The sequence below is a fragment of the Vigna radiata genome, unplaced genomic scaffold, assembly GCF_000741045.1.
Source record: "Vigna radiata var. radiata cultivar VC1973A unplaced genomic scaffold, Vradiata_ver6 scaffold_208, whole genome shotgun sequence".
Lineage (NCBI taxonomy): Eukaryota > Viridiplantae > Streptophyta > Magnoliopsida > Fabales > Fabaceae > Vigna > Vigna radiata.
In genome coordinates, this window is record NW_014542845.1 from 251,975 (window position 1) to 265,336 (window position 13,362).

Here is a 13,362-nt window from a genome sequence, read left to right on the forward strand (position 1 = left end):
ACCAAACAGATTCAAGAACAATGTAATTCAGCATAAATATTTAAACGCACAACTTACTTCAACCTCGATAGCCTTTGACGATAGTAGTCTTTGTAGAGCACGACGGGGACAAAAGCCCACAACAGCCCCTCCAACGAAGTCCCTCAACCAGACACAATGGTCACCCAAGAGCCTCCCTTGAAGTAGACAGGCAATTTTATAAGCCAAGTGCAAAAACTGTTTTGGAAGCAGAGAAGATGAAATCATACAAAAGGACCTTACCTCATCACATACCCCCTACAATGGCCTCGCCCTACTACAGTGGAAGCCTTGGTCACGTCGCCACAACACCGTCGTCACACCACTAGAGCACCGTCGTCACACCGCCACAGCACTGCCACAGAACCCCCAAATCGGCACAAATGACTAACCAGCACAACCCACAAATCAACGTCACCGAACCTACGACCCAACCCACAAATCGCCGTCAATGGACCAATCAAGCAACGGAGACGAGAGCACACAATGTTAATTCACGACACAAGCACAATGGTCAAGGAAAGGGAAGGGGAGCTGGAGACGATGGCAAAGGGGAAGGAAATTAGGGAAATTCTGAGTAAGTGGGGATGAATACCCAATTGGAGAACTTAAACTATTGCGGACATTTACCGAAGGCCAAAGACCTTGGAAAAGCCTTCGGTAAATGACCATTACTAAAGGACTGCAGGCCGTCTATAATATACCTTCGGTAATCAACACATTTCCAGTAGTGACTACAACCATCGCCGCTGTTAGAAGTTGCCATCACCGACCACCTTCATTGGGCTTACCATGACCTGGCTGTGTTGATTGGGCCTCTTTCTGTTCTAGGTTTTGTACTCTCTTGCTTGTTCATGGCTTATAACTTGTCCATATATGCTAACTATGTCAATGTGCATTTATCTATTGATAAGTTAGATGGTACTAATTATGCAACTTGGGCATCAGTTTAAACTTTGGCTTAAGAGTTAAGGGTATCTTGATCATATTACTCAGAATGTGACAACTATTGATTCCGCTGCAGTTACCCATTGGTTGAAAGTTGATGCTCAGTTATGCATTGTTCTCAAGGGTACCCTTCATTCCTCTTTAAAACAAATTTTTCGTTCTTACGAAACATGTTTTGAAATCTGGGAACACGCTATACACCAATGATACTCAATGTCTTTATGGTGTTTGTCATGATCTTCTCAATGTTCTTGCTCCCCGGCGTCAGGACTCTATGACTGATTATATGGCTAAAATTCATGCTCTTTTTCATGAGTTTAATGAATTATTGCCTCCTGCTTCTACTCCTGCTAAAGAAATAGAGCAACAGTCAAAGTTCTTCATGCTGCTAGCATTGCACGACCTTGCTGATGAGTATTCTCATGTTCGTGATCAGATTTTGGGTTCACCTGTTGTTCTTACTTTGATATCTCCTTTTAACCTATTATCTGTCAATTGTCTAACTCGTTCTCTTGATTGTGATATTTCTTTTAACAAAGATTCTGTTTGTTTACAGGACTGGAGTTCGAGACAGGTGATTGGCAGCGGATGTGAGTCTCATGGTCTTTATCATCTTCGCCCCACTACACATATTGGTGCAGTTATTGAATGTCCATCTCTTCTTCATGCTCATTTAGGTCATCCCAGTCTTGCCAAACTACAACAACTTGTTCCTAGCTTATCCAAGTTGTCCAAGTTGGTCTGTGAGTCGTGTCAATTAGGAAAACATATTCGTAATTCCTTTCCTCGTAGTGTCTCACAACGTGCTTCGTCTCCTTTTGCCTTAGTTCATTCTGACATTTGGGGACCTAGTTTTGTTAAGTCTAATTTAGGTTTTCAATACTTCGTTACCTTTATTGATGATTATTCTAGATGTACTTGGTTGTTTTTAATGAAAAATCGTTCTGAGTTATTGTATCATTTTCAAACTTTTTATAATGAAATTAAAACTCAGTTTGGTGTTTCTATTCAAAATTTGCATAGTGATAATGGTCGTGAATATCTTTCCCATTCTTTTCAACAATTTATGGCTTCTCATGGTATTCTTCACCAAACTTCATGTGCTTATACACCTCAACAAAATGGGGTGGCTGAGCGTAAAAATAGATTGAAACAACTCGTACTCTTTTAATTCATGGTAACATTCCTTAATATTTTTGGGGTGATGTTGTTCTTACTGCATGCTATCTCATTAATCGCATGGCTCTTCTGTTTTAGAAAATAAATTACCTCATTCTATTTTATTTCCTCATGAACCTCTTCACCCATTACCTCTAAACTTTTTTGGGTCTACATATGTTTTGTTCATAATTTTTGTCCTGGTCTTGATAAGTTAGCTCCTCGATCACATAAATGTGTTTTTTTAGGCTTTACTAAATCAAAGAAAGGATACAAGTGTTTTTCTCCTTCTCTTGATCGTTATTTTATATCTGCAGATGTCACCTTCAATGAGTCTTCCTTTTATTTTAATGATCATTCTTCTTCTGATATGTCTCATTCTAATATTATCAATATTCCTATTGTTTGTGATCCTCCAATTGTGCCTAGTTCTCCAGCGGTTTCTCAACAACCACCAAGTGACTCAATTGAAGTGCCAACTACCTTGTCTCCACCGGCTCCAACAACTGAGTCTAGATCTACCCTTCTAATTGCCCTTTGAAAAGGTATACATTTTACCCATAATCCCTCTCCACATTATCTTGCTTTAAGTTATCATAGACTGTCTTCACCTTTTTATACTTGTCTTTCTTCTATTTCTTCTGACGCCCCGGCAACTTACAGGGACTGCTGACTGCCCCCACACATCAACACAAGGCTTTCCAGTGTGCTTTGTCCTAACTCACACACTTTCCGAGAAAACTTCCCAGAAGGTCACCCATCCCATAATTACTCTAGGCTAAGCACGCTTAACCACAGAGTTCTTATGAGTTAGGCTACCGAAAAGCAAATGCATTTGTTGATATGAGTAGCCAAATCAATTCCTTTAAGCTATCCTTCAACTGTATAGTCCCATACCTATACAATCTCCAAATCCCTCTCATTTTGGTGTATGTTCGATTCATCCATGTGCCCCTTCCACTCGAAGCCTGCCAGGAGCCGCTCCTTGTCTGTGCCCCCTGCACCATGCTTCTTGCACCGGCGATCACTCCACACCCTCGTCAGTGCCCGGGTGTCACACCTTAGCCCATCCTGGTTGGCGTCAGGCCATGTTACATGAACTAAGTGCTCTTCAGCATAATGGAACTTTGGAGCTTGTCCCATTACCATCTGGGAAATCTGTTGTTGGTTGCAGGTGGGTTTTTGCTATCAAAGTTGGTCCTGATGGAACTATTGATCGCCTCAAAGCTCTTCTTGTGGCCAAAGGTTACACTCAAATTTTTGGTTTGGATTATGGTGATACTTTTTCTCCAGTGGCAAAGATGACATCTATTCGTTTATTTATAGCCATGGCGACTCTTCAACAATGGCCTCTTTATCAATTGGATGTCAAAAATGTATTCCTTAACGAAGATTTATAAGAAGAGATTTATATGGAGCAACCTCCAGGATTTGTTGCTCAGGGGGAGTCTTCTGGGTTGGTATGTCGTCTTCGCAAATCTTTATATGGCCTAAAAAAATCTCCTAGGGCCTGGTTTGGAAAGTTTAGTGATGTTGTTCAACAATTTGGTATGACTCGGTGTGAGGCAGATCATTCAGTCTTTTGCCGTCACTCAAGTGTTGGATCTGTATACTTGATAATATATGTTGATGACATTGTTCTTACAGGTAGTGATAGTCATGACATCTCTCAGATGAAACAACATCTTTGCAACCATTTTCAGACCAAAGATCTTGGCAAACTTAGATATTTCTTGGGTATTGAGGTTGCACAATCCAATGATGGTATTGCTATATCTCAAAGGAAATATGCACTAGATATTTTGGAGGAAACTGGGTTGATGAATTCAAAACCTATGGACACACCCATGGATCCTAATACTAAACTTCTACCAAAATAGGGGGAGCCTATGTCAGATCCCGAGAAATATAGAAGATTAGTTGGAAAATTGAATTATCTTACAGTTACTCGTCCTGATATTTCCTTTGCAGTTAGTGTGGTAAGCCAATTCCTTAATTCCCCATGTGAAGATCATTGGAATGCAGTTATTCGTATATTAAAGTACATTAAAGGATCGCTTGGAAAAGGGTTGTTATATGGTTCTAGTAACCATACAAAAGTGGTTTGTTATTCTGATGCTGATTGGGCAGGATCTCCTTCTGATAGAAGATCTACATCCGGATATTGTGTCTCCATTGGTGGTAACTTGATCTCTTGGAAAAGCAAGAAATAAAGTGTTGTGGCAAGATCTAGTGCAGAAGCAGAATATAGAGCTATGGCTTCAGCCACTTCTGAACTTGTTTGGCTTAAGCAATTGCTTAGAGAGTTACAATTTGGAGATGTCACGCAAATGACGCTTATATGTGACAATCAAGCTGCTCTTCATATTAGTTCTAATCCTGTCTTTCATGAGAGGACCAAACACATTGAAATTGATTGTCATTTCATTTGAGAGAAGATTGTATCTGGAGATATCAAGACTAAATTCGTAAATTCAAATGATCAATTAGCAGATATTTTCACTAAGTCTTTACGGGGACCGAGAATTTATTATATTTGTAACAAGCTTGGTACATACGATTTGTATGCACCAGCTTGAAGGGGAGTGTTAAATATATTATCTTTATTTTATATTTATCTTTTATCTTTATCTTTTAGTTAGTTTGTTATTATTTCTTTTTTGTATTTTGGGCTTAGCCCATATTTCTTCTATTATAAATAGAGAACCCTATGTGTGTATTTAACACAAGGGAGATTAATCCCAAATATAGTTTTTCACTATATTCAACAAGATGCATGGAACTGCACGCCTTCTAGATCATATAGTACTTCAAGCAAGGATTATCATCTTTTCTCTTCCAAACATATATTTTTGTTTAGGAAATTGTTGAAGTCCTTATAACACCTGATTAGTGTAGATAAGACATTCTTCTGAATTACCTCAGTGTTTGGATTAATGTCAAAACTTTGCTGTAAAAATGAAACTTATGACACATTAATAAATTAATTAAACATATGGAACATGCGATGTTAATATAAAATACATAATTACTAGAAATATCTTGTCATCCCATGACTATACTTAGTAGCATTTGGACCTAACATCTTACTAGATCGAGGATTTATATCAACCACCATCCTTTCACTAGTAATTCGTCTGACATTGATCTTATCTAACCAGGTCATAAATCTACTGGGTTTGGTCTTTTGACTTCCTGATCTAGAACTCATCATACATATATCTAGGAAAATAACAACATTGCTAATAAATCACATATATTGAAGTTACGTTTATATGGGCTTTGTTTGTCGTTAATAAATATTAGACGGCGAACAGTTTTAATAAAAGACGTGGAGCGATTGAAATTATTTATTGTCCGCTTTGGACCAAGTCCTCACGGATTTGCTTTTGGTACCACTCCAAAAGACCTCTTATCGATGGAGGTATCTTCTGTGTATATAAACTCATGTCTATCTCTCATTTTTTCTGATGTGAGACTTTGTTTGTACCCAATCACCAGACTTGAACAATGGACTCTAATACCATTTGTGGGGAGGGGTTCAACACTCACACATACACATAAGTCTCCACATTTGATAAGATATTGTCCGCTTTGGACCAAGCCCTCACAGATTTGCTTTTGGTATCACTCCAAAAGGCCTCTTATCAATGAAGGTATCTTATGTGCAAATAAACCCATGTCCATCTCTTATTTTTTCTGATGTGAAACTTTGTTTGTACCCAACAATTTATTACTTAGCACAATTACTTACCTTCACCCCGTAGATTCTTCATAAAATCAAATGACATAAAGTTACCTTGCATCTACCATGCAACAACAAACATACATGTTAATTATACATATAATAATAGCCGTTTCTCAAATATCCAGCCAGATTGAACACCACACCAGTACAAACTGTCGTATCTAAGACTTATTTGAACATAACGTAAAGAGGGAGAGCCCGATTTTCTAGACTTTCAACCCTTTCAAAGCTTGGCAATTAGCCCATTTTGAATAGGCTTGGCAGGCAAGCCATTGTTCTCCTTATCATCCAAATCACCTGGGTTTGGTGGAACATCTATTGCTGGCGAGCAATTGAAAAAACCATGCGGCTGCAAAAAATGGACGTACGATCACAAAACTAGTATCACTTGTGATTTCATGTAAAAATGTGTTTCAACATTTGGTGGAACAAAGAAGTGCTACCAACATTCTTTCTAATCACATTTTTCTATTGGTTAAAATTTATTAAAAAGTATAGTACCAGGAGAGACTCGTGGAATGAAAAATGAGACCCATTTTTAATGAATTTAACCAATAATAGAGAGGTATCGTTGCTTATATTTTTCTATTTTTGTATATTTGAGTGATAAGTGTTTTATTTCAGGATGAATCTCATTTAAAATTCACGAAGGATGAATAGCATACCATAAGCATGAAACCAATGCGTTCCACGGGCATAACAGGCCAGTCTTCTAATCGAGGAATGTGTGTCACTCCAAATACGTACCTGAAACATTACGCCAAATAAGTTGACATGCGCAAAAAATAAATAACCATGACATCAGAGCTTCAAGTATAGGACAACAATTATCAGTCATTCATGGCACCTCAGCTACTAATTATAAGCACTGCTGCCTATTCAAGTTGGCAATGGAAAAGGGTATTGGAGGCATCATAGCAAGTATAATACAACAGTATACACAATATTTTTTTTACCATAGTCATATCAAACTAACAGATTAAAGTCAAACGAATAAATTTTTTTGTCGATTTAGAAATGTTTTGATTTTGGTTAGTAGTTCTTAGTACAATTTCATCTTGGTAAAAAAAATTGAAATATAGTTAAACAAACTAACCCCAAATTGATAAAATTTGTAAATTTTAATATTAAACTGTGCAAGTAGCAGTTATCATCTAGCTAGAAGAATGGTGAACTAACCAAAGAACTATATCAGCTTCCTCAAGTGATCGGTTTTGCTTAACCCAAGTAGCCAAACCCTCTCCAACGCGTGGATTTTGATTAGGGAACTCTCCGCCAGGATGCATTTCATCGCGTGCATAAGGAGTAACCCAAAGGTTGTGTTTCAAGAAAGATGCTCTTCTCAAAAACTTGGCCTCTGAGCCAGCTAAAGGTAAACAATTTGAGCCAGGTACTAGCTTGTAACCAGTTAGATGCCCAGTTCGGTTTACAGTCCTTGTGTTCCTAACCTAAAATGTGCACTGTTGCGTAAGATATAGAGCTTGTTCAAACTAGCAAATAATCCCCACATTTTGAAATATAACTACTGCCACAGTGAACATGCTTGTAGGAAATATATGCCCTAGGAAATTCGGAATACAGAAAAAGTAGGGAGAAAAAAAACTGACAAGATAGATAACAATTTGTACAATTTATAGTTTCTCAATACGGGGGCCACGATACTAAGACGGGGCAATCTTAAATCAATGACGACCTGAATCATGCAATTTCTCTCTCTCGCTCTCTCACACATATACACAATAACTATAACATAACAATATTTTCAATTGATGTGAATAAATTTAACATATATGTAGGCATAAATAGTACTGTGAAATATCCTTCACAACTTACAGAGCAGAAGCAGCTTAAAACAGCAGCCAGATTTGAAAATTTTAGATTGTCCCTGCTACAACATCTAAAGTGGACAGTGACAGCAGAAATATTCACCCAGAGGAAAATTTAATATCCGAATATTTTTTTTCCTGGAGGAGGGGGTTTAAAAATAAGAAAGAACTTACAATCCAGTGACGAGCGGATAAAGGATCACAGTCACGCATTGCTTCCAATTCTGATTTAAGCAGTTTTTCCTCAGCATAAAATGCATTGTTATGAATATTATTTTCTCCTGGATCTTCAACTTTGACATTCATCTCAACAACCTAGGCAGTGGGGTAGATATAAGCTTATACTTAATGAAATCTAGCTTTATGATGGAAGAGAAAAAACATAAATATCAGCAAAGAACTGTAGAATGAACTACTGAGTCATAAATTCAGGAATTCAACATGAAATATCACAGATAAAAGAACAGAAACCTCATAAGCCACGGCGGCAATGCTAAAAGATTTATATTTTTTAAACGAAGGGAAGTTATTGCAAAGGAGAAAAAATGTTAAAGATTTAGAAAAGTAGTTTGCAATCAAAAGGACCTAATGAAAATAGAAACTACTGAGCACTGCACTGTTCATATGTGGTATTCTTTTCATACATGAATAGTCTACACAGCTCATTGGCCTGCTATAGAAACGAAGACACCTGATTGTCTAACATTCTATTTGATATTTTTACTATTACGAGTTAAGATTTAGGTGAGAAAATTTTACGTTTTGCACTAAAGACCTTTCCTACTTATAAATGAAATTGCATGCTAACCTGATTAAATGCTTCGCCAGGTTTGCAATCAACTGCCATGTCCATACGGGCAACAAAAAAATGTTGGTGGACAGGCGCATACAGTCCAGGTGCAATGGTTGTGCCATATTTTCGTGTTTCACCTGGTTGTAATGCTCCTAAGCTGAGAATTCCTGTGAGCTTGACCTCTGCTTCTATTTTTCCATCCTGCAAGAAAATAAAGAATTACAGAGACAGCAAACTAGAATGTTTGAAGCTTAGACATGTAAATCCATCAGAAATCCATAAATAAGGAATGCAATTTGGAATGTCAAGTAAGAAAAAGATATAGATATAATATGCAATTTAAAACAGTAAAGGGAATATCTCTCTGCAATATAATATATTATATAACGATGAAAGTACTGCTACTGATCTAAATCCGTTCTGATTTAGCGTAACATAACATGACCTTCCTCTTGAATCCCTGACAGTACTATCTATACACAAACTTACAACCTCAGATACTTGTATTACAGGAAAGTAACTATATATCAGTAGGCCTCAAAAATCATAGATGGTTCCACCGATATCATTCAACAGACTCACAGGTATATATGCAAGATAGAAATTTAACTTGCCTGATAAAAGTGCCAGAAAAATCCATACTCATAGTTAGCCACGGTGCATATAAAAGACACTGTCAGCCTTCTAGACCTTCGAACTTCAGCCAAACCTGTTCTCCAATCTTGATGCTTCCATAAAATACCATGATCTTCTTCATGCAAGCAAACACAGTTCTCGATAGTTTCAACACCTCCATAGAAGTTAGTGAAGTGTGCATCAAAGTATTTGATATAGCCTAAACAATCACAGCCCTGAAATGATGATATTATGCACAACCAGTTTAATTTCATCTACATTGAGAAAGGAAGATAAAATGAAGAAAAAATTGATTGGAATATAAACAAATGTCCTGACCTTCTTGAGAGAATGAGCATTTTTACCCAAGCCATCTTCCCCAGCATCAAAAGCATTTTTCCTATAGTGAGGATCATTAGGATCTCCATACGGGACCACCATCTCAACAAAGCTCAACCTGTGGGCCACTGGTCTTCGTCCTCGACTTCCATCAATATAGGCTACGGAATGAATAACCAACCCTTCCCTAGGAGTGAATCCAATACGAAAATTCCACTGCAAAAATGGTCCATCAGGTTTAGCAATTCTCAATATGTATGATAATGTGGTTTTGGAAAATATGCTTGAGACAAACAACCACCTTCTGCCATTCAATGAAGTGTCCATTAACACGAAAACTTGGACCTTCAGGCTGAATAATCTGTAAGGGTTTCACATCACTTCGGTCAACTCCTCCCCGGGTTTCACCAGAAGTATAATTTCTTAGTGGATCAGCAGGTGGAAGGGGAACAAGTTTACGGTCTTCAAATTCAAGAACAACCATATTTTGCATGTCAACAAGTACATGAATTCCCTCAACTGGACGGGCATAGCCATTCTCCATGGGGCAGTCGCTTTCAGTTCTACAAAAGATTAGTGGTTTAGCAAGTCTTCGGCTAGGAGCATCAGCTTCGCTGTGGTATCCAGCACACCTAAAAGTTTCAACAGCACAAGAATTAGACAGAACTAGATATAGCTTAAATAAACTATCATAGTAGTCTATCAAATCATCATAAATCAGTCACTAACCAGGGATCCACCATTACGAGATCCATATCCTCAATGCCTCTCTTCTTCATTGCTTCACGAAATGGCGGAAAGTCCTTCACAACAGCTTCACACTCAGCATACTCCACAGCATCCTATGGGGCAGAGAGAACAACATAAACAATTTTTTATTTGAAAATAATTGAAAGTTACAACTCGAATCTCTATGGAACAGTTGCAGCAATTATCATAATTTGGTATATAGGATTTTTATTGACGAGTTAGGAAAATCGGAAAAGAAGTTATAAACTTCCACATAGAAAAATTGGAAAAGAAAAGGTAAATAGTTTAATAATTAATTAGCATGGGCATAAGGAGGACTCTAAAAACCTAATAAGCATCACCATTTTAAGGAAAAACAAAATTTGGAGTAAGTTTGTATTCACCATTGGAGGCTGAACATCCGGAACAACTGTAGATGAAACAACTTTGCCCCTATGGTGTCCACCTCGAGTTGCTGCGTGAACTTCTCTAAGCTCAACAATCCATATGCTTGTCTCATTTGACTTTTTATTGTAAACAACTAGTCTTGCTTTCCTTGGAGGAAGTTTAGTTGGAATCACAGGTCCACCTTTGGTCCTGGGGAGCAGTGATGGTTGGAAAGGAGGGAAGAAATATGCATCTGCTAATGCAACAACTTGCTTTTCTGGTTCTACCAGGTCTACTTCAATAAAGCGCATGCCATCCCTCACCTAACGAGATAATCAAATAACTTCATCAACATGAAGAGACAGTAGCATAGAGTGGTTATAGCTTTATGGCAAGCACAGTTGTTCAATTGCTCGGTAGTAAACCACGCAAAATGTATACCAAGGAGGGAAGAAGTTATGTACCTCAGGTGTTGTCCCAGCTGCTCGAACGGTTGCTACAGCTACTGATATTTCAGCAGCAGATAGTGGATCCAAAGGATGGCTGGTTTGAGCTCTCACCATGACTGTGATACCTACGTCAAAAAGAACAGTTCTTCAACTTTGGACATAAGAAGAAATTTCATCGGAGATGAGGAGATAAACTAGGGAGACGACAAAGAAAAACACAAAAGACCAAGAACAACAAAAATGGAAAAGCTGAGCATAAGACCCAATACATAAGGCTCCTATCACCCTGAAAATCTAAGAGAGCAATAAAGTCGATGCATCCATGAGCAATGCACCACAGAGAAGCTAAACGCGTAACTCTATCCTAATTATTGGAATTGGGGGAATTTAAGAAGGGACAAAACTTAGATGTAATTTCTTAAGTACTTTTAGTACTATGGAATCAAAATTAGAGATCTCACTTCAACAACTTATTTAATGCAAACTTTTATTAAGCAGGTAAGCGAAATGAACTATTTCTGACAGAAGAATAGAACCTTAAACAACTAAGAACAATATCTAAATTCTGACCTTAGAAAACACATATTAAAGATAGGACTTAGACTAGGAGTATTCCTCACCAACGAGGCACATTAAGGACTGCATAAACTACAGATGGCTACAGAAGAACTCGTCCATCACTCTCCAAATTAAGAATACATTTTGATATTTAGAGAGGAAAAAGATAAGGTACTCTTTCTTTATAAAATTAAAAGAAACATGACACTTCATTCAAGTTCTCATGCATGACAAGTTGAAACTTCCAACAATTCTTCCACCGAGAATGAAATTGGTGCAAAAAGAAAAAGGAGAAAACAGGAAGAACTGGTACAAGAGAAGGCGCAGTGTTTACCGTGTCCGTAAGTGAAAGCAGTAAGAAAGGAGTATGCATGTTATTCTGTTTCGAAAATGAGAGTATAAGGAGAAAATGACAGTAAAAATGAAATGAAATTTTGAATCCGATAATTAGAACAGAGGAAGAAAAACGAACTCAATATAATACTACCGAGAAAGAGAACATGATCAATCATGCATATGCGAGCAAGAAAAGGAGCGAGTAAAGTGTACTTTAAAACTTACAGTCAATGAGAAATAAATTGACCCAAAATGAAGACCACTTTGACAACACTAGTTTATTCGTATCATTCTATCAGCAGTCTAGGAGACGAGATCAAGTAAAAAATAATAATAATATCAAGTTCTAAACAAATAAAAGCCTGAAAAAAACGAAATTGAATTTAAAAAAAAAAAAAGACCTTTGGCAGAAGCGGTTTTGGGAGGAGAATCGATGGCGGGAATGAAGGTGGCAACGGAGGGCCGTTGTTGTTGCTGTTGTGATGGTTGTTGTTGTTGTTGTGGTTGTTGTTGTGGTTGTTGTTGTAATTGGAGCGACGCAGAAGAAGACGGTTTGTTCGTTCCGGTGGCGCAACATGGCGTCGTTTTTTCCTGAGCTGTGGCCATTGGAGAGGGTTAGCAAGCTCAGCGTAGTAAATTCCAGTGTAATATTCCACTGACATACAGCAATAATGCCAGTAGTTTCGAGTGTATGCCACCGCCGCCACCACCACTAGCGCTCACTGAAGAACTGAATGACTCACTTGACGCTGCAAATGGGATGACAGGAGGAAGGTACTTTAAAGAAGAAGAAAGGAGCTTTTTTTTTTTTTGTTTTTAATTAGGGATGCAAAATTCTGGTTTTGGAAGGGGAAAGCGATGGGATTAGTGGAGTTTGGTGAATGGAATTTGGTTAATTAAAATAATGATTAGTGGTTAATGTGAGTGTGTGGATGGATGAGGGAAGGAGGGAAGGTAGGTGGAGGTAGGGAAGAGAAGACGTCAGCTCAGAGAAAGCGACAAGGTTGCCAAATAAGCAGATCAGACATCATTGACAGTGATGCAACACACACTCCCACGGAACATGCAAACTTATTCCTATCTTTCCTTTTACCCTTTTCTTTGCCCTGTCATTCCACTTATACGTGGAGTAAATTATCACTCAATTATTCAAATTAAGGTTCTTTTCATTCTCTTCTTCCAAGTTGCCAAACGATGTGGCAATTCCCTGTGCCACAAAGGAAACTATGCGTTTTAGTGCTCCTAACTTTTTGTAATTGCGTCTGCTTCCAAGGAACTCACGCCTTTTATTGCTTCCAGCTTTACTCTTCCTATTACCTTTTTCTCATTACAATTTTTAATATAATTATGTCATTGAAAAAAACATTAGGAAGGAAACTGTGTTTCGGGCCATTTGCTTCATTCAACCTTTTTTGAGCTTGTTTTTCATATAATCATTTGCTTTAACTTCGTTTATTT

General features: G+C 37.8%; 2 protein-coding genes across 3 annotated transcripts; one reads left to right on the forward strand and one right to left on the reverse strand.

Annotated features, from left to right (window-relative positions):
* Positions 1 to 4,013: 4,013 nt before the first annotated feature.
* On the forward strand, positions 4,014 to 4,337 carry LOC106780760 (uncharacterized mitochondrial protein AtMg00810-like). The gene has a single exon (XM_014669067.1). It carries the CDS (start codon positions 4,014 to 4,016, stop codon positions 4,335 to 4,337), a length of 324 nt encoding a protein of 107 aa, XP_014524553.1.
* Positions 4,338 to 5,892: 1,555 nt separating this feature from the next.
* LOC106780771 (primary amine oxidase) lies at positions 5,893 to 12,803 on the reverse strand. 2 transcript variants are annotated; one of them, XM_014669080.2, is made up of 12 exons: positions 12,306 to 12,803; positions 11,026 to 11,126; positions 10,579 to 10,884; positions 10,175 to 10,287; positions 9,747 to 10,077; positions 9,446 to 9,661; positions 9,106 to 9,342; positions 8,507 to 8,692; positions 7,873 to 8,013; positions 7,052 to 7,320; positions 6,538 to 6,619; positions 5,893 to 6,221 (listed from the first exon to the last, which is right to left on the reverse strand). In XM_014669080.2, the coding sequence occupies exons 1-12, from the start codon at positions 12,508 to 12,510 to the stop codon at positions 6,096 to 6,098; spliced, it is 2,313 nt and encodes a 770-aa protein (XP_014524566.1). In that variant the 5' UTR covers positions 12,511 to 12,803; the 3' UTR covers positions 5,893 to 6,095. The 2 variants fall into 2 exon arrangements, with proteins under 2 accessions (XP_014524566.1, XP_014524565.1); XM_014669079.2 differs by having other exon boundaries at positions 11,026 to 11,135; positions 12,306 to 12,800.
* Positions 12,804 to 13,362: the final 559 nt, after the last annotated feature.